The 24,156-nt window shown below is 48.3% G+C and overlaps 1 protein-coding gene and 1 long non-coding RNA gene across 8 annotated transcripts in view; one reads left to right on the top strand and one right to left on the bottom strand.

Annotated features, from left to right (window-relative positions):
• Positions 1-3,163: 3,163 nt before the first annotated feature.
• The window catches only part of LOC144719406 (homeobox protein cut-like 1), a 205,525-nt gene continuing 184,532 nt past the window's right edge, over positions 3,164-24,156 (bottom strand). For all 7 annotated transcript variants that reach the window (XM_078595289.1, XM_078595293.1, XM_078595290.1 and 4 more), the window contains 4 exons: positions 17,070-17,387; positions 13,964-14,215; positions 11,249-11,591; positions 3,164-8,203 (listed from right to left, as the gene is read on the bottom strand). In XM_078595289.1, the coding sequence (XP_078451415.1) occupies positions 7,228-8,203; positions 11,249-11,591; positions 13,964-14,215; positions 17,070-17,387 (1,889 nt within the window). In that variant the 3' untranslated portion in view covers positions 3,164-7,227. The remainder of the gene's footprint in view (positions 8,204-11,248; positions 11,592-13,963; positions 14,216-17,069; positions 17,388-24,156) is intronic.
• Positions 17,440-23,871, top strand: LOC144719407 (uncharacterized). Its single transcript, XR_013585597.1, has 2 exons — positions 17,440-19,428; positions 22,266-23,871. It is a non-coding gene; the product is annotated as an uncharacterized LOC144719407 (long non-coding RNA).

Below are 24,156 nucleotides of genomic sequence, written 5' to 3'. Positions count from 1 at the left end.
CTCTGGCTTGAGATGGCTGCCAACTATGGGTCAGATGATTGCATTGCACCATTAAGCAATTGGTAATTAAATATATTTTTGTCCTAAAAAGTGTAAAATTTTGGAAAAAATTTTAACGAACATTAATTGTCACGCACAACGAGTCTGTGTGGAAAATGTCAGCTCGATTGGATCACGGGAAGTGGGTTAAAAAACGACCGAAAGATTTGCACGGTCGTAAGCAAGCAAGCGAACTTAATATAAAGGATTTAAAAAGGGGGCATTTTTAAATCATCCCCCCTCCACTATTTTCTCTCCACAGCCGACGACGACGCACATTTTTCTGAGCACGTCCATACATACGGTACTGGGTTTCCAATTTGACTATGTTTAATTCGAATAGGTGCTATTGTATTCAGATAAATGTCACACTTTGGACAGTCAACAGGATCAATAAAATTGATTTTCCTACCCAAACAATGGATCCTAATTTGAAATAGGATAATAAAGCAAGTGCATTTCATATCAGCTTTCGTGGCTGCAGGAATCTTTCGGTAAAGTCACGTAGAAATAAATAAAATAATAATAGAATACGACGTTTCGATTGCAACACAAGCAACCATCATCAGGTACAAATGAATAATAAAACAAACATAGTAAACTTGGAAATATAATGCAATATAACACAGAGAGTCGGCCAACAAAACAGTCAACACCCCACCTAGTTGATTACGTTCTTCGTACTTCCAAGTTTACATTCATTTGTACCTGATGATGGTTGCTTGTGTTGCAATCGAAACGTCGTATTCTATTATTATTTAATACAATGTATTTCTTCGTGACTTTACCGAAAGAACCAAAGAGTGCATTTCATATCGTTACATAATTCAATGCACTCAGTATGCAGTTATATCAAATTTAAGACGAAATAAGCCACCCATTGAGGATTCCATCCAATTGTGTTTCTAATCGGGATGACACATTCACGTGTGGGTACTTTGACCTCTACCGGGACATCTGGCCGGTGTGGAAAAGTAGGCCTGTAAAAAAAGCAGGCATTATCACGATGGTAAACAACGCCAATTAGCGAATGCTGGAAGATAAAAACAATTCCGTTTTTTGAAAATTGGTAAACGACTCAGCTTAAAGTTTATTTTTATTTGTATATATTTTAAGAGATTTGTTTACCTTTCCTATACTTTTCACTCCTATCGTGTGTTTTGCATTGTTTGTTGTTGTAACGTTCTGACCCACCCTTACTGGGCATGTGAAAAAATTAACCCGTTAAAACAAAGTTTTTCACTATAAATCCTTTATATGCGTGGCATCGGGGCGGCTAGAGTCCTCTCGTCCTCTGGCTTGAGATGGCTGCCACCTATGGGTCAGATGATTGTGTGCCAGCATTAACCAATTGGTAAATAATTAATTTAAAAAATTTCCCTAAACAGTGTAAAATTTTGGGAAAAGTTTTTTCACGAAAATTCATTGTCACGCACAACGAGTCTGTGTGCAAAATGTCAGCTCGATTGGATCACGGGAAGTGGGTTAAAAAACGACGGAAAGATTTACACGGTCCTAAGCAAGCAAGCAAGCGAACTTAATATAAAGGATTTAAAAAAGAGCTGAAAAGCTCATTGGATTCCTCCTGGATAAATAAACATTATTCTGAAAACAGGGGTGACACTGCGACTTGAATAAAGTTACGTCTCATACTTCTTAAATGGAAACTCAGCGAGAGAGCGTAGCCCTATGACAGATGAGTCAGAGGCGGGGATGGCACCTGTGCTCTGTGGCAAGATGGTTGGGTTCACAGGTACAAACGCCATCTTCATGTGGGCTCCCTCAGAAACAATGTCTGTGCTCTTGGGGATGGAAAAAGGGGCATGTTTTCCTTTGCATATCACACTCTCCACCGGCGATTCTTGTTTTTAGCCGGCCAAAGTTGTGCATTGTACGGTTGGGGGTTTTGTTCCGTTTGTTACTTTACTTAAATCTTAACTCAAATTCGATACCGTTCCAGTACACTGCATCGTACTGCGTGTTCCCATTGTGATTGCCGATCGTAGGATTACAAACCCCTTGGTACGTTAACCACCTCGCCTGGTATGTAGGTCGTGGTTTCGATCCCAAACTTGACGCCTGTATATTTGGAGTTTGCGTGTCTCTCTCCCCGTGGTGGCGTGGATTTTTCTCCCGGTCCTCCGGGTTTTCCCTCCACGTTTAGAATCAACGTGCGTTTAAGGGTATTTGGCTTCTATACATTTCCACGTGATACGCCACTTTGTTGAGCTGTCATTTGTGATAGTCGTGTCGCTTCTGAAATATAGCTATATAGCTAGCTTAGTGTAGCCTAGCTACGTAAAAAAGATTTAACTACACATATTTGTACCATCTTATTTGACAGGTACTATTCTACTTTAACGAGTGTTGACATCCCCAGCGTTTAACAGTACTGCATTCTTTTATGCTTATTATAAGCTAACACCGGCCACAACCTTGAGTCGATGTGCACCATACTCTTAGGTTTTTTCGGTAAAGTCACGTAGGTAAAGAAATTAAATTAAAATTAATAAAAGTAATAATTGAAATAAAATAAAATAATAAATCACATTTCGGAGGCAACACAAGTCTCCGTCATCAGGTGGGACCGTCACAGCCAGATTTACTGTATCAAGTGAGGACCATTGTTCTCTTTTAGCCCCCCCCCCGTGCCATTCCCTGGCTACCACATTCAGATAAGCCTCTCCCCCCCTCCCCTTAACTTGTATTTAAGAGCTTGTCTCTTGGATTTTTCCTCACTTGATACAGTAAATTTAGCTGTGACGGTCCCACCTGATGACGGAGACTTGTGTTGCCTCCGAAACGTCGTATTTTCTAATTTCATTTACATTTAAAACAATTTTTAACCTACGTGACTTTACCGAAAAAAAAAAACCTAAGAGTATGAATCCTTGCAGTCACGAAAGCTTCAAATCTAGAAGTAGCCTAGCTAGTTGATCAAGTAGGGCCTTGACTTTCCATCTGTGAACACGGTCCGGTTCCTAAATTGTGTGCAACATAAAGCGTACATGTTTTACTTTACGCTATTCAAGACTCCCACGGTGGTCGGGGTGATGCTCGGATTTGCTTATCAGTTTCGGAAACAGAAAGTCGCATTTGCAGTAAGCACACGGAGATGTTGATGTCGGGTTTGTTTTTTTTTCTTTTTGTTTAATCTCTATAAGTTATCTATAGGCTACGACTATTGTGCTTTCGGAGGTATACAATACAGTGTGAGATAAGATGCCTTCATGGATTGGACTAAATAATAACAGTTTTATAAATGTCCGAAAAGTAACAGCAGGGGAAGCAGTCACTGCACAGTGTATTACAATGTACAAAACCTAAAATATTCTTGTAAAGGTATAGTTATTGTAATAGTTTTGTTAACCAGAACTGTAACAGTACCCGGCAGCGTAACAGTGACAACATGAGGAAGGACAGGACGAATCTGTTATGACCTTTGACCTCTACCGGGGTCATGCTGCAAAAGTCACCCTGGGCTGTGGGGAGTCAGACAATTGAGGAGGAAATATCCGTGGTTACATAAATATACAGAATACAAAAAAAACAACAACTCATAACGCAGCAAAAAAAATTGAAAAATAAACTGAAATAACACAGTGCAAGTTGTACATGTGGTGGCAGCTACTCACTGAGGGCACAAGGAGAGGTCCAGAGGGGGGGGGGGGAGTGGGGCTGGCATTTGAGTGCGCGCATGACACATGGCGAGAAAATCCAGCACATTTAAAAAAACTTATTTTTAAAAAGAAAAATGAATTTTAAAATGTTGGGACCAGTTTAGCGTACGGTTCTGTGCGCGTTGCGTTGTGTACGGAAATGTTAAGCAGACGAATCCTGCCAAGTTGCACGAACAAACGATTGGGCTGGAAATCCAGCAACATTCCTACCACCTCTACTACATTGTGTACAAAACAATGGTTCCAAGAACAAAAGAACCCGGCAAATTTTGTTACAAAGGTTCAAGTGATAATAAAAAGGCTTAACTTTGTGCGCGACAAGACTTGCAAAAAGGAAGCATGCAAACCACTGACACCGCCAGCACGGTAGTGAGCGGTCGAGGCATGTAATCGTGTTCATTTTTTGCTCAACTCGGGATGGGGAAAAAAATAAAGTCTTGAAAGCACTCTTGTTTTGGAATCCTTCCACAGGAGACAATTCTCAGAGCCTTCAAGACAGTGGCGTAGTTAACTGCACTTGGGCTCGTGGGCCGGCTGGGCCCGGGTGCCAGGTTACATTAGAAGAGGGAAATTATATGAGGGAGGGAGGGAGGGGGTAGCCCCATTTCACTGCCCTTTCCCAACCACAGAGTGCCCTGCTAACCGCACACCTACGGGCCCCCCCCCCCACTTCGCTTCAAGACTTCCAGGAAGGTCCCAAAATTAGTACATAAAGCCAATAACATTTTTTTTCCGGTTTAACAAAAAAAGAAAAACTAACGGTCTCGGGTCAACGGTAGCACCACCCTTCTCGGCTCGGTTCGGTTCCAGAATCGATGCAACGTGGCAGGACTTCTCCGGCATGTGCGAGAGTTTACATTCTTTTGGAAGAGGCATCGACGGGGGCGAATGTGGAGAGATAAGCGACGATGGGGCCAAGGGCAATGGCCCCCCCCCCCTCCCCAGGTCTGGTACCGACGTCCGCCCGGCGTAGCAATCGAGTGCTCGACGCAAACGGACAAAGAGGGGGGGTGGGTGGGTGAGTAAGAGGCATGCGGAGCGTGTGAGGCGGAGCCAAACCGAACGCGTCGAAAGCAAAACAAACGGCAGTGAGGGGCAACTGCTACATACATAGAATAAAAACCATACGTACGCATCAGACCAGCGCAAACACACACCATGAGGTAAAGGGGCATTCTATGCTCTCTTGTTTGTCAACTCTCTTGCTATTTTCAAATCAGGCCTGAGGTGATGCACTATCATCATCGTCGTCGTTGTTGTTGTTGTCTTAGTTATCGTTATTATTGTCAGCAGTAACACGAGACTTTCAAATAACCGAGTCGCTTTTTTTTTTAAACAAGGACGTACACTTATAAAGAATGATAACGCAAGAGGATAACGAGGAAAATAAGGGAGAAAAAAAAACTTCACAGACAGATCGTGGACTTGTAAAAAGTATGCGGTGTCTCCTCCAGGGCAAGTGATTTTAGGCCTGGCAGCAGACACGGTTTGCTGTTGTTGTTGTTGTGAGATCCAGAATGCACGTAAAGGAGTGTTTAGGACATTTAAGTGCTTTCAGGTTGCCAGTGGCCGTGGCATGTGTCCGTGCTTCTCGGAGACAAAAGCTCCCCGCCGCTTTCATCCGAGAGGAGACCGGGAGCGTAGTTTTTTTTTGTAATTCCCTCCTGCCCCAACCGCCTCTCACGCCCGATACAGTGAAACTTTTGATAAATCCTCAGCGGGTGATTTTTTTTTCTCTGTTGTATTTCTCTCTCGCTCGCGCTCTCTCGCTCGCTCGCTTGCACGCGATTGCACATTAGTGTCTTGTTCACATTAAACAAATGTACAATTATAAGAAAAAAAGAATCCCCGCACTATGTTTTAAAAACACGCAGAGGGAGATCTGTTTTAACAGAAACATTTAAACCTGGCATTTAAAAATCCAGTTTCTGAATGAATTTTTTGTCATTTTTAAAATGTTTTTTTTTTACTATTTTTTTACATATTTTATTATTAGCATTATCACTATTCTCATTTTTCTTCATTTTTTTAGAGTCCACTCTTCCTGCACAGTGCATTTTCCTGGTGGCTTCATTTTTCCTTTTCCTTCGGACTTCTTAAAAATCTCATCGGCTGATGCTTTAAAACATTTTCTCGCTGGAGTCTGCTCAGATACAGCTGCTAAAAGATGAAGAGAGAGAAAAATAATAATCAGTCCAAATGAAGATCCCAGAGAATAACTCCTCATCTCAAGCTTCGTACACCCCTTGACCGAGACGACGTCTTCAAAAATACAGTAGATTTCTAAACGTTTGTTTGAGACACTGTAGACCTGAGGAATGACAGTGATGCTTCTCTCTCTCTCTCTATTTTTATCGTATTTTATTTTTTACGGTCCGTTAATTTAAATAATCGCTCTAGGCCAAATTGTCTTCTTCCAAATTCCACTTCTTGCGCCAGGCTTTAAGCCTAACTTAGGCCCGATTGGAATCCAGCAAAGCACACAGGGCACTGAGGGCATTGGCGTGTGGCCAGTTTGACTAGCGCTTAAAACCTAAGCTTTATTATGCCTTGAGCGCAAGGCATAAAAAAAAGCACCTCTCTCTCTCTCTCATTCAAACTCTCTATAGTTTAACGTACAGTATTAATTCCTACGCAATAGCGATTTACGTGCTATAAGTGGTAAGTGCTTGTGAGGAGACGGGGAGAGGTGGGGTGAGAAAAACAGGCACTAAAACAATATCTCGTGGTGTTAGTTCAATGATGCGTAACTTCAAAAATCAAATAAATACTAACAAAAGGAAGGAAAGGAAATGCCTCCTCTGTACGCGAGTGGCATTGTGACCAAACCTGATGCCAAGCAACAATGGGCCCCCTTTTAGAGAATAAAGGGGAAAAATAAATCCATAAAAACTTTTTACACTTCAAAGATAGAAATCTAACAAGATTCTTGGCAGTTTGCCTTCTCTGTATCTATAAGATTACCCTTGGTATTATTAATGTTATTATTTATGTTACAGATGGCTTGGCCATGTTACTTTTCACAAGTGATTGTTGAACTACATTGACTAAGTGCTTCTAAATGCCAGCTTCTCAACAGTACACTTCAAAAGACCCCAGTTCAGAGGGACTCCACACACCCCTGTGTGTGGAGCAGTTTAAAAATACAAATTCAAAGATTCAAAGGTCCTGATCAAAGTCATTTCCTGCAGTATGTTGTCTCTCACAACTATAACGTTAAGTGCACCACAGCATTTTCCATAAAAATGAGTGACCCTACAGACGCCATATACCACACGTTCTGTGAAGATGTGGCTTCGCCAAATCAACGGTGGACTGACTTTCAGGTAGTATGCAGTTTTCTCCACAGCGGTTCTATTTTTTTTTACTTCGGTTGTTACATTACATCTTGCTTGTCTCGTTTGTAGTTTTTCTTCTCCTTTTGTGTAGGGGTGGTTTATTGTTTTTTTTTTCTAAACGCAGCCTGACACCGGGGCCTCGCAGTATTGTCATTTTAAAATAACAAAAGTTAAAATTCCCAGTCGGGGGAGTCTTCCTTGCTCGCCGCTTTTTCCAGTCGGTTGATGATGCTGTTCAGATTGGCCGCCTTCACTTCGTCTCGCCGTAGCCGCCGGCCTTCCTTCCTCGGTTTGCCGATGACGATCTCGGGCGTCTGCGCGGTCGGGCTGGATCCCTGGACGGCCACAGACAAGGGCGGCGACAGGGCGAGGCCCTGCGAAGAGCCGGAGCCCGAAGGCCCGGCCTTGGGAGCCGCCCCGGGTGTTCCCGCTCGATCTCCCGTTGCGCCAGGTGTCGAAGATTGTGGTGGCAGCGGCGGCAGCGGCGGCGATAAAGAGCGGCTCCCGCCGGCAGCCTCCTTCGCGGCCAGCTCGCCTACCTCCGGCTTTGGCGAGGACGCTGACGAAGGCGACGAAGACGACGACGAGACCGGATTGCCAAACGGAACGGCAGCCTTGGCGGAGGCGATCTCGGGGCTGTGCATGAGCAGAGCCGCATTGTTCGCCCGTGCCATCAGCAGCTCACTGAAGAAAGTGCTCGACCTTTCTACCGACTGGCCTTTCGCTTCGTCGCCCACCTGAAGTTGCTGCTGCTGCTGCGGCTGAAACAGCTGTGGGAGTACGGGACTCGCCCCAGCCATTCTGTCGACTGAAAAACACAATGACGGTGGCTGCTGAGGTGGCTGCTGTTGCTGCTGCTGCTGCTGTTGCTGCGCCACGCCGTCTTCCTCGGACACTTCCTGCTTAATGATGGGCCCCCGCGTGGTGGACGCGTATATGCTGAACGACAGCACGCTCTGGCATCGGCCGCCCGACGACTCGCTCTCGTTCTCCGACTCGGGGCCCTGGCTGCTCTGTGGCCTGCTGGGATTGGGGGCCTCTCCCTCGCCGGGGCCGTCACGCGTGCTGCCCGACGCTGACGAGGGCTCGTGGCCTGGGCTCGCCTGCTGGATCTCCTCGATGAAGAGCTCGCGGCGAATGCGGGACCTGTGCGGCGACACGGGCAACAGGGAAAACGTTTTGTCGTTAACGCCCGTCCCGTAACTGTTTGCGGATTATAATGTTCCCGTCAACTTCACTCACCGACTGCTCCACCCGTGTTGACGACTCGGTCTGCCAGACACTGACTACGGCGTTAGGGTGGCGAGATGTTAACTAGCTCGCCTGGTATACAGGAGGTCGTGGGTTCGATCCAGACCATGACGCTTGCTGTGTATTTGGAGTTTGCGTGTTCTCCCAGTGGCCGTGTGGATTTTTCTCCAGGTCCTCCGGTTTATTCCCTCCACATTTAGAAACGTGCATTTAGAGTATTTGCCTGCTATAAATTTCCACATGATAAGCCACATTGTTGAACTATCGTTTGTGGCCAGGTCGCCTCTGTAAATGAGCTATATAGCTCAGTGGACCTTACCCGGTAAAATAAAAAAAATAGTTTTGTATAGACTGTTTAGTCTGATCCACACTGGGTTCAACCACCACGACCAGGTCACAACATTTATCTTTCTGTCTCTTCCCTCAACTCCATGCCATCATCTCTTTGTTCAAGTTCAAACAACCTTGCTATATTCAAGAATTACGATCATCATTATCTATTAACACCTCCAAGTCGTGCTGTTTGTTCCTGGCCCCTTGTCACTTTGGGCCTTTGTTCAGCAAACCGCAGATTCTTGGAATTGCACCGAAAGACGCAGGAAAACATCAACGATATTCCAGCGTTGAGATATCCGTGGATAAATAATGGCTGATGATACGCCGATGATGATACGCCGACGATGATACGTACCTCTTTGGTATTGGCTTAATATTTGCAGGCTCTATACAGTCTCGACGCGGCACAGTGGCCAAAAAAGCAAACAATTCTCGAATTGAAATTTGACCCCGAGTCAGGACAACACATTGGATAGCGAGGTGGGCAAATCACTCAAACAAACAAGCGTCAACCTCAATAACATCAAAATAATAGATACCTTCGGCTGAGCCCAGATTTCCTTTTGAACTCATTTCACATCATTGCTGTTGTCACTGGCAGACAGCCACCTTGTTGTAATTTCCCCCTCACGCTGAACAGGATGACTAACCTCAACGCGTGGATACATTCATCCGGCCTGAACGTGCACGGCAGAGTCAAGGGCAAACGACAGCGCAATGGAAAATAAACTCCCAAGGCTTTGAAATGTGGATTTTTTTTTTTTAACCACGTAAGGCCCACTGAGCTATGTATCTCTTTTTCAGAAGTCATCTGGCCACAAATTATAGCTCAACGAAGTGAGCAGTTATCCTGGTTGCCAATTAATCAAACATACTGGAAATTTACAGCGGCCAAATACTCTGAACGTTGGAGGGAAAAAACGGAGAACCCGGAGAAAAATCCACGCGACCATGGGGAGGATATGCAAACTTCAACTATACAGGCGCCAGGGTCGCGATCGAACCTACGACCTCCTGCATACCAGGCAAGGGAGTTACTGAGCGGCAGCCGAAGGAGGAAAAACACGCCGGAGAGAATGCCGATCGTGGAGATGGAATGATGAAATCGGTGCACAGGAGCAAGTTGAGAATGTATTGGTAACGGCTTGGAGGGGGAAGCCTTCATCCAGCAGTGGATAACACACGCAGAAGAAAACGTTAATATTCTGAGCGTGTTGTTTCGTTTCGGAACGTTTTGAATGACTGGGGACTCCAGCCCCGGGTCGCCCGGGACGACGCACGAGATCGGTTGGTAGGGAGGTCACGGCGCCCCCACCCACTAGTTCACGTGCGTTAGTGTCTCCGCGTACGAGTCTGCTGGAACACTTTGCCGGCGTGAAGACGGACGGGAGGTGAGCAAGGGGGCGACAAGAAGAGAAAAATCGATCGATGGCGTCAAGAAATGGAGCTGTCCCAAGACAGAAGGAAGCTTCGTGAAGAGCAGAGGCCAGAAGTAGTACACAGAGATGCGTGGCCTCCGACTAACAATTCACAACCCCTCCCTCGGTGATTTGATGAAATGTGATGATTTGGGAATGCCAATTTTTGCCTTCTCGTTTGTGCAGTTTTGTTTGTCCCATTAGCACAAATGTAAAAAGCAAATCGCATGTCATTTTCACGCATGGAAAATAACTGGTTCTTACGAGCAAAAATGAGTACGCATGGATCATGAGCGAAAGACTAAATTCGATTTGAAACGAAACTTTGTCACGTGTGACGATGCTGCGTGACGCATCGATTAGTGTCACACATTTGTACAGTTTCATACAGCCGACCATCGCACACTGGGCGGCCACTCCTTGTCCCCCACTACCCCTGTGGTGTAGAGCTCTATCCACCCAGCCATCCGTGCTGGTGACACTCTGCCGCCCCTGTTCAGACCAGGCTCAAGCCCTTCTCTTCTCCTCTATCTATGACTGACTCTGTCTTCACACCAAAATGATATATACAAGCCTGCTTTTGTCCCTCACCCCCCCCCCCCCCCCAACATCATGATGCAGGTTCCACTGTTTTGTACAGAGCTCCAAGATGTGGTTGCATTTATCATCATCGTCTGGATGAAGGCCTTCCCAAGCTGCTGCCATCTTTCACAGTCTAGGGGACGCTCGCTTTGCAGGAGCCTTGGCTCCTGCAAAGCGAGCCGAGTTTACCATCGATATTGTATTGTAAATTGTGGTTATGGAACATACGTAGGTTAGAGCATCGTATTGACCATTGAGAAAAGCAAGTGGGCTTGGGCAAGGACGCGTTGCTCGATGGTTGAGACTAACGAAGGAGCAGCAGCGAAGGGATGGAGCGCGCCCCCCACGAGCACGTCGATCGTGGAGACGGAGCGACGAAAGTGGCTCGTGTGCGGGCGCTGCCGAGGTCGTTACATCGCAGGAAACCGCGAAAGACGACGGCGGCGGCGGCCAGGCGATGCCTTCATCCGGCTGATTGACAGCGGCTGATGATGATGGTGATTGTATATTGTATCGGTCTGATTGAACCACAACAAAGTACAATTCTCAAGCGCCCCGCTCCCCCGCCCCCCATCCGCCACCGACCTGGCGGGGAGCTCCCCACCTGTAGTTGTGGAACCAGTTGATGACGGTGCTGGTGCGGAGACGCAGCTGGGCCGCCAGGACCTCGATGGTCTGCTGCGACGGGTACGGCTCCTGCTCGTAGGCCCGCTTCAACGCCTCCTTCTCCTCGGGCGCCAGCACCACACGCGGCTTCTTGGCCACGACACCGCCACCGCCGCCGCCACCGCCACAGCCACCGCCGCCGCTGCTGCTACCGCCGCCGCCGCCACCGATCGAGCCGACGAGCGACGGCGCGGGGCTCCCGGCAGACGGCGCGGGGCTCAGGGGCGGCACCAGGGCGCCGTCGACGTCCATCGCGCCCACGCTGCGCCGCTTGAGGGAGGCTGCGGCGCCAGCGCCGTCCGAGGGAAGATAAACGCACGCGCGGCATGAGTCTACGCTTTACTACCACGTGGCCGTGAGCTGCATCGATCTCAACATTACCAAGCAGCGGTTATCGAGGGACACTTAAGGTGGCATTGCCTTACACTTCTGCACCAGACTATTCCACATGCCTTGTATGAAAAAGTGTAATTTACAGCCCTTTTAATTTCTGCATAAAGGCCTCCGCATACTATGTCAGCCATGGGAGATGTTTAACCATACTTCACCATGCCGGTCAATACGGGTTGGTGAAGTGGGGGGTCCAGGACCGGTTCAGATATCGCTGGCCGCTGGCGGTGGCTCCGACTTGGTATATAAACTCACGTGGCCAGAAATTGCTCTTGAATTATATTTCAGAATTTCTCATTTTTATTATTTAAATTGTACGCGTGCATGGTACAATAAAATAGTAAATATTGCATAGCGGTGACGCTGACAATATTGGCATATGCCATTAACATAAACGATATTAACTACAAGTCCATGGGCATTATAAAATATCACTATCTCCTGTAGCGATTTACAGACAGAAAACTCAGGAACCATTAGGGTCACCCTTCTCTAACGCAACATAATCACCATCATCATTATTAACAAAACAAATCAAGGCTCCGCGAGTCATTAATGGATAACGATGATGAAATGGACACACACGACGATGGATGAAGTGCTGCTTAAGATCGGGGTGGGTGGTGATTGGTGGGTGGTGGGGGGGGTTAAAACGTGGCGAATGTTTTCGAGTGCTCAGTTGAATGAGTGGAGGCGTTGCTATTCCGGCGAGCTAACACACGGTGGCGCTATCGGCATGCTGCACGCGTGGAAGGCCCCACACACTTCAAGACGGCTTCGGTGAATTCCAGACGAGCCGATTTCCATTCAGGCTCTTGTTGATGTTAATCACGGTTTAGAAGAAGTAGAAAAAATAACACGCGGTTTGATGCAAAAAAAAAATGCAAGTCCATGTTCATTATTCATCTGAAAGCAGCTGCCTGGCACAAAAAATGTTTTAATAAATAAATGAGCCTCCTGCCTTCCTGTAGACACCACTACCCCCCCCCACACACATACACCCACCCCCTCATCCTGCACCGACACACCGCTCCCACTCCCCCTCTTCCTGTCTGGCTCTCTCCATCTCCCTCCACCGTCTGTCTACCACTCCTCCTCCCTCACGCTCTCCCCGCTCTCTCCCCGCTCTCCTTCTCGCCCACTGTCGAACACGCGACAGTGGGAGCCTTGCATTCGGCTAAAGCCATCGAACAAAGGCGGTGGCCACCACGTCGCGCGGCGCTTTCGGATGTGCTCCTGTGGCCGTCTGGAGCGCTCTTCCTTCCGATATTAGGAAGCCACTGGAGGCTATGCACTTTTAAATCACCATCTAGATTGAAAACTACTTTCTTTAAAACTGTGTTTTGTGTTTAGTTTGTTGTCCTTCCCCACACCTCCGATTAGCACGTTTGGCAACGTAGAAGTTCAATATTCATACCTACATAAAGCCCTCAAGGTGCGCCTTTTTTAAAATTACGTTTACCGACCACAGGCTCAAGAGTTACAATCGGCCAGCAACAAACGGCACCGTTGAAGGCGTCCTAGAGAATAATCAATTCGTTTCTTGAATCGAGCAAGGCTGTAAGAACGTGAGAAAAGAGATGATGGGAGGGAATTCCCAAGTGAAGCAGTGTGGGGAACAGAGAGAGAGAGCGCTGTGCGTGACCTGCAAGTACGGTGCTTGAGCGCGGTACGGATGAGACGACACATTCTAGTAGACAGTCCTCAACATGGGCGGAGGAATCAATTAGCAACGTTCGCAGGGAATATAAACTAGGGTAGTAGCGATAGAAGAGTGATAGGGAGGTGGCTGATCTCCGGTGAGCGAGCGACTGGAGTGAATGAGACAGAACTGGAACAATCAATCAAACATTAAACAAAGTATTTTACCAGGTAAGGCCCGCTGAGCTTTATAGCTCTTATTCAGAAGCGACCTGGCTATCAGAAATTATAGCTCAATTAAGTGGCTTATCACGTGGAAATTTAAAGCAGCCAAATACTCCTAAAGCATGTTTCTACATGCGGAGGGAAAAACCGGAGGACCCGGACAAAAATCCACGCTACCACGGGGAGAAAGACACGCAAATTCCAAATATAAAGGTATCAGGGTTGGGATCGAACCCACGACCTCCTGTATACCAGACGAGGGTAGTTAACATCTCGCCTCCGTGGCACCCAATCACCGGATCCGTCCACACACGAGCAGGACCACCGCCGACCTCCTGTGTCCGCTCCGCCCTTCTCCCCCCCCCCCCCTAAACACCGAGAACCCAGAGCCTCTCACTTCCGCAGAGAAAACCCCAGCCCGCGGCTCGGGTCGACGTCTCGTCGGCCGCGCTGCGCTTGCCTTTCTTCTCCAGGCGCTTCATGTCCCGCAGCCGCTCCACGCTGTGCGGGTCGTTGAGCCACAGCTGCATGCGCACAAACGGCTCGCGGCCCTTCAGGCTCAGCTTATGCCAGGGCTTGGGCCTGGCGAGCAGGTCCGACACGGAGCCCTGCGTCAGGCCCAGCACGCTCTCGCCAAACAGACGCTGCCCTGTGGTGAGCGACGGCGGCAAAGGGTGGGGGGGGAGGGGGGACGGGGGGGGGTCAGCAGGTCAACACGGCTATACAAAGAGAGGGCCTCACGGGCGCTTTTGTTTTGCTAAAGCCAGCCAGGGGTGAAGGTGTGGCAGCCGATAAACGGTAACGTCGGTATAACCATTTGCGCCAAAACTCACTCCGTGTTCAAATCTAATAACTTACTGCGTCCATCGTTAATACTTGCAAGCTTGCCAAAATTTTTTAATTGCAGCGCAAATTACTCAATCGGGATTCTACACGGCAGAAAAAGTCCCCCATCCCTCCCCCCCCCCCCCAGGTCGCTCTTGCAAATCCGACTCTATCCTGTTCTCTTGAGTTGTCACGTGGTTAAATAAAATAAACTACGATTGAGAAACTTTCGGCTGATGCTTCAGACAACAGTCCTCCTTCAGACTTAAGGAGGCAACGTTCGTGACGGTCTTGTTGAGCTTTGTGGTCATATGGGCCCTGCCATGTCGCGGGAGAGAGAAACCCCCAGGCTGACAACCTGTAACAGTTGCCCCATGCCTGCATGTTCCAACTGTGTGCATCTATTTACATTTCGAGGTGAAAAAATACAATTCTATAGCAAAACAGTTATTCTGTTAAATAACTTCACGTGTTTTTTTTTTCACTACAAAAACGGGGCATCTGTTACAAAGAGAAATGCGTTGTTGGCATCACTGGAAACAGTCATCAATATCGTGAGTGATGTCACCAGACAGGAATAGCCCTGGGAGTGTCCGAAGTAAGTGTAAACGTCGGACTTTGATGACAGGGCTGTTTTTTTTATCACGCGATTGCTCGTGGCCATCAGCACCCGAGGCAAGCGACAACCCAGAACTTAAGAGGCGCTCGGCTCAGTGTCAGGCTTACGGTTGCCTTCAAAACCGCCGACACATTCCAGGGTATAAAATAGCACGCCAATTCAACCGCCGCTCCCAACAAAAAAAAAGAAATGTGAGCCGTCCCCTTGGTGAAAAGCTGTTACACTGTAAGCGAAATTGCATCGAGATCTGTACGCGCGGGCCTCTAAATATTCACACCGCAAGCTGCCGCTGCTGCCGCTCTCGCCGCGTATGCCCACAAGAAAGCGGCGCACAAAGCAGGGCACAACTATTCCGCCATCCCTCTGGTGTCGCCACCTCCGTTTAATTTCTCACACATTTTTGCGAGTTACCCAACATCCTCGCAATCCCCCTCCCCCCGTTCGCCGGCCTTCCCGCCCCGGGCGAGCGTTGCGCTGTGTACTTTGCCTTAATGGGACGCGTGGGTATTGGGGATCCGCGAGCAGCCGCTGCGTCGGTCCGGTTCGCACGGGCTCCGGCACGCGCTCCGGCACGCTTCGTGCCCATCGTGGAAAACCAACGTCGCGATACGATTGGTAGGTTAACAACAAAAAAAAACCCCATCACCATCAAGTGCGGGGGTGTGCGCGGAGACGCTGCTGGTGTCGACATTCCTTTGCAATGTTCCGAGGGTAAAATGTCAAGTTTGTCAAACGGTCCACTCGACCACGGTGCTCTGCCATTCTCAGCCTTTCTTGTTCTTAATCCACCCACTTGACAAAGGACTCCCGGCGTTACGTCGGTCACGGGGGGGGGGGGGGTTGTGTGACCATACTTCTCTGTGCTGGCGCCACGGCGGCGAGATGTTAACTACCTCGCCTGGTATCCAGGAGGTCGTGGGTTCGATCCTGACGTCTGTATATTTGTAATTTGCATGTTCTCCCCGTGGTTGCGTGGATTCTTCTCCAGGTTTTTCCCTCCGCATTTAGAATCAACACGCGTTTCGAGTATTTGGCCGCGATACATTTGCACGTGATAAGCCACTTCATTGAGCTTTCATTTGTGGCCAGGTCGTTTCTGAAAAAGAGCCATACAGCTCAGTGGACATTACCTGGTGAAACTAAAAAAACTGTTCAAAATGGTTTTTAAAGGTGGGTGAAGGGCCCAGGAATTGTTGGGATATTTTTGTTCACCACTGATGTTCACCATTGACCGGCAATCGAGAGGCAGGCCGCAAGATTCGTAGGGCAGCGCACGAATCAATGCACCACGCCGCTCCACAACGCTCCTCGTACGCGGATTGCGATTGTTTCCCTGACGTTCTGAAGTGAACTCCTTTCCAATCAGGACTCAATGAAAACTTGGTTTCATTGGGTGGACAGTATGAATATGAATGCTTTTAGACCATCTCAACACTTCGTCCCAACTGAAAGCTTAGTTTACATATTAAGCCTAAGATTGGCGAGTTCAACTTTTGATTTTTGTTTTATCTGCACAATGCATTTTGTTTTGTAATCTTAGTCACAACAGCAGAGGCATGATGACGCATCGGCTCATCGATGTGTACCAATTCTTTAAGCTCATGCAATATGCTTTGAATCTCGCATGCATGATTTGTGTGTGTTGTATGTATCAGGCTCATGCGACCCATCCAGCTACAAGTACCAACCGTGCCCACTGCACTCACATTTATTTTCACAAAATCAACCGGTGAATTGAATCGCAACCATGAACTGTGACGATTCATCCAATCACGGGAAATCGTAGCACCTCCACTCAACCGGCTGTCACAACTAGGCGGACAGCCCTTTTGTCAACCCACCGCTTCTTGACAAGGACTTCCCCACGGATGTGGGGCTCGTCGTGCGGGTTGCTTGACCATACTTCACCACGCTAGTCAGTGGCGGGTTGGCAAAATGCCAACACGCTGTCATCTAGCTTCGTGGAACGTTCACGAATGTCCTGTTAATTTCCGTGTGTCGCGCTTTCTCTGGCACGCCGCGTTGCCCGTCCCGCGCTCCTCCTCCTCCTCGGCCTCACCGAGGTTGTTGTCCGTCAGCACCTCCTTGACCTTCTTGGTGATGGCGTACGTGTCCAGCTCTGGCGAGATCGCCACCAGCTCCTGGATGCTGAGAGCCGATTGGCCGAAGGAAGGCCCCCGGGGCTGCCCGACGTGCTGCTCCTCGTGCCCGCCGCCACCGCCACCGTCACGGCCCGGGAGCGTGGCGCTGTCCGTCGCCGCGGAGACGGGCTCCGTTGCCGGGACGACGGGGTCTGTGAGGCTGCGCACCGACTCGCCGGGGCTGGGCACCGGCGATGGGGAAGGGCTGCACCCGTCCATGTCACCGCTGGGGTCTCCTGGTGGGGGGGCGGCACGGGGGGGGGGGGGGGGCACGTGCACGATGCCGGATTAGCGGTGGTCAGAGATGGCCGCGTAGCGGGTTGGGAGGCGTTTGGGAAGGAACGTAACACTACACAGATTCGTTGATTAATATTGATTCCGTTCAAGTAAAGTAATACACCAGTGGTGTAGCTGACGAGGGTGCAGGTGGTGCAACTGCACAGAGGCCCATGGACTGGACTGACCCAGGTGCCAGGCTATTAAAAAGAGGTCAATTGGCTTAAGACAGGGGGGGGGGCCCATTTCACTCCTTGCACCAGGGCACATAACATCCACGCTATGCCACTGGACACAGGATTTAAAAGAGAAAAACAGAATGTCGGATTGTGATTTTACCAAAACACAGTCAAGACCCACGATGGCACGAATGTTTCTGGGCGTTGGACACAGAGGAAAAGCTCGAAAATCCCAAAATGAATTACGAGCGGCTGCGGTGGATTGTGAGTAAAACAACAAATGAACAGGCATTGGATTTATTTCACCACAGCGAAATAAAATTACATTTTATTCCATCAGCCTATGGCCTTTCTGGACCAATGTTTCCCAGGCCACACTCTTTTTGATGAGACTTAGAAAGTCAAAAACCAAGGAAGGTTCCTGCCCGATTAAAACTAAACGTTTCTGAAAAACATTGGTCCTTAAGGGCCATCCACACGGGCCGATGGACTAAAACGTTTTTATTTACGTAGACGAAACAAAGCCCTGTTTGTTTATTTACCGTACTGGAAAAAAAAACCCCATTTGTTGTCGTGGCTACCAGTTTAATGAATGTGTGTGAGAGGCCAATGCAGATCCCACGCCTCATTAGCAGGTGTTTTTATTTGTGTCGCCCTCGCTCATGGGCAGCTGCGGTGGCCGATGACGTTCATGGCCCTTGGCGACGCGGGCACGAGATGCCCGTTTGTGACCGTGGCGAGGGAGGGGAGGCTTTCAATTTTAATTTATTAGGTATAGCCCTGTGAGCCATTCGGCTCTTGAATCGGGTGCAACCGCAACAAACAATAAAACAAAAACATGAACAAGAAAACATCTTAAAGTGACTATGTGCAAACAGAAAATCCAAGAAAAGACAGCAAAATATTGCATAAAAAGCACCGTACAACAACACTGTGTGCAAAAATCTTTTTACACAAGTGGATTAAATGCTTCGGCTAGTTTTAAGCCCTTATCTCTTGTAAACGGGACGGGATTCGTGGGCGAGTTGGACGTGTTAAAAAGCAGCGGTTTAAGAGACCCCTCATGCACAGTGGACTCCGAGACTGGTTTCACTTGTGGGGTGGACACGCAAAGCTGCACGTTTCCGACGTTTTTGCTCCACGTTTACTGGAAGCTCCTTTCGTCTTCCTGAAGCTCGTTGAGTTTCTTGAAGACGCTCCCCAGCAGCGCGCCGAAACAGAAAACGGCGCACTCGATGCAGCAAAGGGGTGCCACGGTGGCGAGATGTTAACTATCTCGCCTGGTATACAGAAGGTCTTGGGTTCGATCCAGGCCCTGACGATGCGACGCTCTCCCCGTGATTGCGTGGACCATTCTCCGTGTCCTCCGGTTTTTCCCTCCACATTTAGAAACGTGCGTTCGGAATATTTGGCCGCTATAAATTTCCACGTGATAAGGCACTTCGGTGAGCTGTCATTTGTGGCCAAGTCGTTTCTGAAAAAGAGCTATACTGTATAGATCAGTGGGCCTTACCTGGTAAAATAAAAAATAGTTGAATAGTTGTTTTAGTTTAAAAGACACAGGCATCCTGTTGTATTATTATTTTGTATCACACTTCTTTACACCAAAAAAGCCTCGCAAAGTCTCAACTATTTTCCAGGAGGGCCCTGATTCTTTTTGCAGTGGGGGGGGGGGGGCGATCACTGAAATCCCAATTTGAGTGATTTGCAAGCATGTGTTACATTGTTTGTGTGTTTTTTGCTTTCTATGGGAAGAAACTACGGAAACTGGAGGAGGCCCATGGAGAACAGGGGAAGAAACACGCAAACTCCGTACAGAAAGGTGCGCAGGGTCAGGAATTGAACCCAGGGCCATTCTTGCTGTGAGGCACGAGTATTACACCGCTGCGCCACCCCTGCCACCAAACTTGTAAACAACGTACGTTTAACTACTTTCGCACCGTACGTAACCAACCGTGTTAATCGGAGGTGCGGGGGGAAGAACATCAAACTAAACGTAACATTTTGAAAGAAATCAGTTTTCGATCAAGCCAACATATCACCATCAGGGGCTTGGCACTGCCACGTGGATGGGGCAGTTGTGGCCTGACGGCACAAAAGGAGTACTTGAAAGAGAGGCAAAAAAACGTAGGTGTACAAGAAGTGACCACCATGGCCCCAAAAAAAAGACAAAGGGGAAAGATGTTCGACCAGCCTCATCGTCAGCTGCCATGTGACGACCGATGTAAGAGATGAGAGGGAGAGAGAAGGAGACGGAGACTGGCGACAGCCGTGAAAGAACGGCGTTTACATCTGCTGGTGTCTTAACGAAGAAAAAATATAACCCGTAAAAACAAAGTTTTTCACTATAAATCCTTTATATGCGTGGTGGCTAGAGTCCTCTCGTCCTCTGGCTTGAGATGGCTGCCACCTATGGGTCAGATGATTGCATTGCAGCATTAAGCAATTGGTAATTAAATATAATATTTTTGTCCTAAAAAGTGTAACATTTTGTAAAAAAATTTTCACGAACATTAATTGTCACGCACGAGTCTGTGTGGAAAATGTCAGCTCGATTGGATCACGGGAAGTGGGTTAAAAAACGACCGAAAGATTTGCACGGTCCTAAGCAAGCAAGCAAGTGAACTTAATATAAAGGATTTAGCAAAAAAACGACTGAAAAGCGGGGGTTCAATAAACACACACTTGTAAAACGCCACCCAACCTTGAGGGTTCATAACCATAAAAAGTGAGGCAAAAACATCTGAAAGTTTATGACAGTTTATTTCATTTATCAACCTACCCCCCCCTTTTTTTATATACGCTGTAAATTACCGTGCACGTTGATACGCTGAAAATAACAAAGCCCTGCTGTGCGGTCGTGAGAGATCGTCTGGCCCCGCTTGGAGGCTGTAGCGGGCATCCCAATAATTGGGGGTTTATACAGGGGGGTTGATTTCATCACCCAGGGGGTTATGTACCCCCCCACCCGCACCCAATGTAATTAACCGTAATCAATTCCCTGCTGCACCCCCCGCCCCCCCACCTCTTTCCTCCGCGCTACCCCTCCTCTTCCATCTGCCTACATCTTTAAGCGTTTGTCCAACCATCTTTTCCATTTTTTTTATCAATCGTTAAGATTTGTTGTTGTCGGGCCCCGGTTACAGTGTGTGCCGCCGGGTGATGTTTTCAGCTGCATGGGTGGCGGAATTCCTGGGCGCGCTGTGCGAGCGAGAGAGTATAATCCCGCAGACTTAATTTCACTAGTCCCCCCCCACCACCACCACATCGAAAAAATATTTCAAACAAGAGCCATTATGCAAGTCTCATCTTATTTACATTTAAAACCGAATCAAGTTGTGGTTGGGCTTGGGCCGCCCAGCAAAACCCATAATCTAGAGATAATTTAATTTTATTCTATGCTACATTTGACTTGCTGAATTAATTTTGAAGTTTAACTTTAGCCAAACAAGCAATTAGCTGCGTTAGGATACGGAATTACCGCCACTTTATGTTCGTACCTCCTTCCCATCGCTCTATTTTATTTAATATATACGCATCCACCCCCCCCCCACACACTTCCCCGCTGCTGCTTTTAAACTTATAAATACTCGAAGTCTGTAACACAAAACACATTTGGAAAGCCGGAAATCGGGAAGACCAATTTTATTAAAAGTTACACCCATTAAAAAAAAGAAACGAATGTTACAGTAGCGTCGGTTACAAGCGGCTCATTGAGTCCGGGGATGGCTGGGCCAGAGACGCTCACAGCTGTTACCGATTACCAGCAATAATCTGCGTGGCAGCCCTCATTGATATCTGATAGGCGGACCAGAGGGTTTTTCGATAGTTAAAAGGGCCACATTAATAAGCGAATTAGAGCTAATCAGACCGTGTATTTATACAGGAATAAGGAGGCCTGTTTCTGCTGGCGGGTCCCAGGGGTGGCTGGGGGAGAGATGGAGTTGGGACAGTGGCGGTGGGGGGTACGGACATGGGTGGTAGCTGAGTTGAGAGCGGCAACTCTTTAGCAACTCGCACATGTTGTTCGTGGCTTTTGGTTGCTTGGTCGGGTCGGCGTACTCAACTCACGACCCTGACCTCCGCAGGGTTCCAACTCACGACCGTGACCTCCGCAACGTTTTCCCCGAGTGACCTGTAGCTCTCTCTCCCTCCCTCCCTCTCCTTGTGCACACTCGCACACCGCTTCCCTTTGGGCACACTCTCACACTGCGTCCCCGTCCCCCTCTCTCTTGGCCTGCAAAAACGGATCACCCTAAATGCACCCCACCAACACTCTTCGTCGCATCTTGGAAGGCCAAGCGGGGTTTGGACCCCGGGTTTAATACTTATATAAAAAGAAGCCCAAGCATGTGCGCGTCTAGGTCGGGCTGCGTGGCGGCCAGGAGACGGCAGCACTGCGATGCCGTTCTTCGATCTATCCGTGCGAAGCTTTTGAGTTTATTACCAACGTGTACGTGCGGCCTTCCTCCCACACACAAAGCCAGACAGCTCATTACACGAATTGGCTAAATGTCGCAACGCGGGACCCCCGCTGAAAATGAGTTCTCGAGATTCGACGAGACTTTTCTGGGTAAATAAAGTACATTTCACCACCATCATCATTATTATTGTTACAATCAAAATACATTTGCCTTGCCATGCTCTCTCACAACCCAGGTGGGCTGACGAGGGCCCGCAACCCAAAGGGCTGTGACGGCCGCTACGGCAGGCGACCGTCGGCGGGAGCGGCCACCACCCAAGGGGGCCTCAGGGGGGGTCACGCGCTGTGGCCACGTGAGCCGGCCCCAACCCACAAGCACGGCGGCCCACACAGTGGCCCGCACGCACGCACGCTCCCTCCCTCCCGTTCGGCGCGACCGGCACACAAGCTTCGGCACTGTGGACAGTGCGGGCGCGTTTTCATTTTCACTTCACATGACACATCACGCCACACTCACGGTTCATTAAACCGGGGTGCTTAACCCTTGCTGAATTAACAGTTCCCAGTTTTCGCTGCACCTCGGACGGCCTCTGGGGTTTTTTTGTTGTTCTTCTTCTTGTATAAGCACCGTTTTATGTCGTTACGAACGTCGTCGCCACGTTTCATTTTTTGCCTCGAGCGCCCGACCCGACTCTCCGTCCGCAGCCGCCGTCCCTTCTTCTCCTTATTATTTCAACCCCCGATGAAAGACAAAAAAACTAAAGGAGATAATTGTTGCCGTCCTTATTGTAATAGCGTTGTTGTTGTTGTATAGCTATTGTGATTTAGACGAATTTTCCACAGCAGAAGTAATTACTGTGAGCGGCGCGGCTCGAAGGATAATCTTGTTAAAAATAAATGATGCATGGGAGGGCCTTTGCTTCGCCGTGTTTTGTAAACAGGGGTATTTCAGAGCTTCGGGTCACTGTAACCCCCTCGCGATAAATGTTGTCTCAAGCCGCCAAAAGGAAATCTGAATTAAACATCACGCATTGTGCCCGAGCGGAGCCTTGGAAGTTTTAAGAGTGTGGTAAATATTTCGCGAGCCGCTCCTCGCTTATTCTGTGTTTTTTAATCTAGAGGCGGACAACTTTTGCAACACACAGTGGTCCTTTCGGTACAGTAAAATAAAAACAAACATGACCGGCCTGTGCTACAAACAGAATCAACCCCTTCATAACGCTTTAATCCTCAACAAAATCGCAATGCACGAGTTTCAGCCACAGGTTTTTTTTCCCACCTAAATCATAGGCCATCGTCAATACCGTGAGTTCCCGTTTCCTTCTGGTTAAGGATGAGATCTCCCTCCGCCCTGAAACTGCGACATTTACGGGAATTCTATTCAATTCTTGTGCATGGGAGCAATATGTTCGGGAGATAAATGCCAATGTCAAGGTCTGCTGTCCACGACGAAAGGGCTTCAGGAGATAGTTTGTGTCGTTTTTTTGCGATGCCTGCCGCGTTGAAGAAGCACGCACACAAGAGTGGTTTACTGTACAATCCATTACCGGAGTAAAGCGACGTGACCGATGGGAAACTCTCAGGCTGGCAAATTAAGTTATCTCATCGCGTTGATTTCTGGTCAAAAATTTCTCGCGAACGAGACAGGATGACCGCAAATGCATTCCCCTACGTGTGAATCATACGTTGGTGCAAGTGCAATAATATCTCAAAACTGTCGGCTTCGCTGGATAAACAAACTGTGCGGGAGTAGGAGTGTTTGGTGGGTTTTCTCCGGGCACTCTCATTTCCTCCCGTGTATTATACTTAAAAAAAATAAACACTGGGAATAAATTAATGGAATGAGAGTAAGAGGCATTTGGATACTTTAAACAATCCACTGCACAAAAAGGTCCTGGACCACCATTCAAACTTAAGCCTTCAGTTCTTCGAAGAGAAAGTGAATAAAGACGACTGGCTCTTCCTAAAAAATTAAGAATCTCAACAATAACAACGGCAGCACCACATCGGCCACAGCTTCTGCCCACGGCCGAGGAGAATATGGGGCTGACATCACTTGACCGCCAGGTTGGGAATTCATCGTCCAGAGCCTCATCACAGGAGTAGCGGCCACGCGCCAACATCACT

The sequence above is a fragment of the Lampetra planeri genome, chromosome 6, assembly GCF_965212315.1.
Source record: "Lampetra planeri chromosome 6, kcLamPlan1.2.h2, whole genome shotgun sequence".
NCBI classification, from domain to species: Eukaryota; Metazoa; Chordata; class Hyperoartia; order Petromyzontiformes; family Petromyzontidae; genus Lampetra; species Lampetra planeri.
The sequence above is the reverse complement of the archived record's forward strand: the minus strand, read 5'-3'. Positions and strand labels throughout refer to the sequence as shown.